The sequence below is a fragment of the Sesamum indicum genome, linkage group LG14 (assembly GCF_000512975.1).
Source record: "Sesamum indicum cultivar Zhongzhi No. 13 linkage group LG14, S_indicum_v1.0, whole genome shotgun sequence".
NCBI lineage: Eukaryota > Viridiplantae > Streptophyta > Magnoliopsida > Lamiales > Pedaliaceae > Sesamum > Sesamum indicum.
The window spans coordinates 1486393-1487628 of record NC_026158.1 but is presented as its reverse complement, the minus strand read 5'-3'; the positions used below and the strand labels follow the sequence as shown (position 1 = coordinate 1487628).

Below are 1236 nucleotides of genomic sequence, written 5' to 3'. Positions count from 1 at the left end.
CAAGGCTCCTTCTAGTCCTTCAAATGTGAGTTCCTCTGAAACTTTTATGAATCTCTTAAACAATAGTTTAATTCGGGATTGTGTTGTGGGTTTTTCGTTGTTTTGTTGTTTTAGTGCCTTTGATGTGTGTATATGGGGATGTTGAAGTTTTGGCGAGGTTTAGAAGGTCTGTCTTCTGAAGGTTGCGGGCCTTTTTTTTCCTTTTCTTGTTCAATTCTTCAGGGTCAATGATATGGCTAATTATCTTTTGGGTCATAAAATTATGATATTCTGTTTTATGTTTATTGTGGGTGCTGCTGGTTTCTACAGAGCAAGTACAGTGTTGATGAGGTTTCAGTAGATAAGAGGAGAAGGATTGGAAACACAAAAATGCCGCCCAACACTGTGACAAGGACTCAAACTCGGCAAGCATTTTCGGTAGTGAATGGGGGCCAAGATCTGCCTCCGACTAGTGGGCCTCCAAGCAATTGTGGTTCTGATTGTGGTGTAGTTGGGTTCACCAAAGAGGATGTTGAAGCATTGCTAAATGAAAGGCTGAGAATTAAGAATAAATTTAATTACAAGGTATGTGAAAGTGGATGTGTTAGTTTCAATTGAAATATTGGATTTCATGTGCTTCTGGGTTAAGGATTTGCCAATTAGTTCACCTGAAAATGAGTTGCAAGCTTGAATGTTATAATGACATTATTTTGTGTTGTGGTGTTTGCTGTAGGAAAAAAGTGAACAAATGGCCGAATACATTAAAAGGCTTAAGCAATGCATCAAGTGGTTTCAACAGCTTCAAGAAAATTATATTACAGAGCTGGAGAAACAGAAAAGTTTGTTGGAATTAGCAGAAAAGAAGTGTATTGATATGGGTAATAGTTGTTCTTTCTTGTGCTGTTTTTGCTTAAGAATGTTCTAGTTAAGAAATAAATTATATTTGTCGAACTTTCAGAACCTGATATTCTTGTTACTGTTCTTTTAGAGTCTCTGATGACGGCCAAGGAAGATGAGTTGAATTCAATTATTGTGGAATTGAGAAAGAATTTGGAGGCCCTGCAGGAAAAGTTTTCAAAGGAGGAGTTTGATAAATTGGTATGGGACCCAAGATCCATCAAATGCAGCTGGTTTTCTGATATATTTACTTGGTTTTGCACTTTGAAGAACTAAACTCTCAAATGAAATTACTAGGAAGCATTGGATTCTTTGAGTAAAGAGAGAGACTCTAGACTAGCTACTGAGAGATTGCAAGCT

At 37.1% G+C, this 1236-nt stretch overlaps 1 protein-coding gene across 1 annotated transcript in view; it reads left to right on the top strand.

Annotated features, from left to right (window-relative positions):
- The window catches only part of LOC105176730 (kinesin-like protein KIN-14N), a gene marked incomplete in the record, with an annotated part of 6194 nt that overhangs the window by 394 nt on the left and 4564 nt on the right, over positions 1-1236 (top strand). Inside the window, 4 exon segments of the mRNA XM_011099627.2 lie at positions 1-25; positions 310-564; positions 713-857; positions 968-1077. Of these exon segments, the coding sequence (XP_011097929.1) occupies positions 1-25; positions 310-564; positions 713-857; positions 968-1077 (535 nt within the window).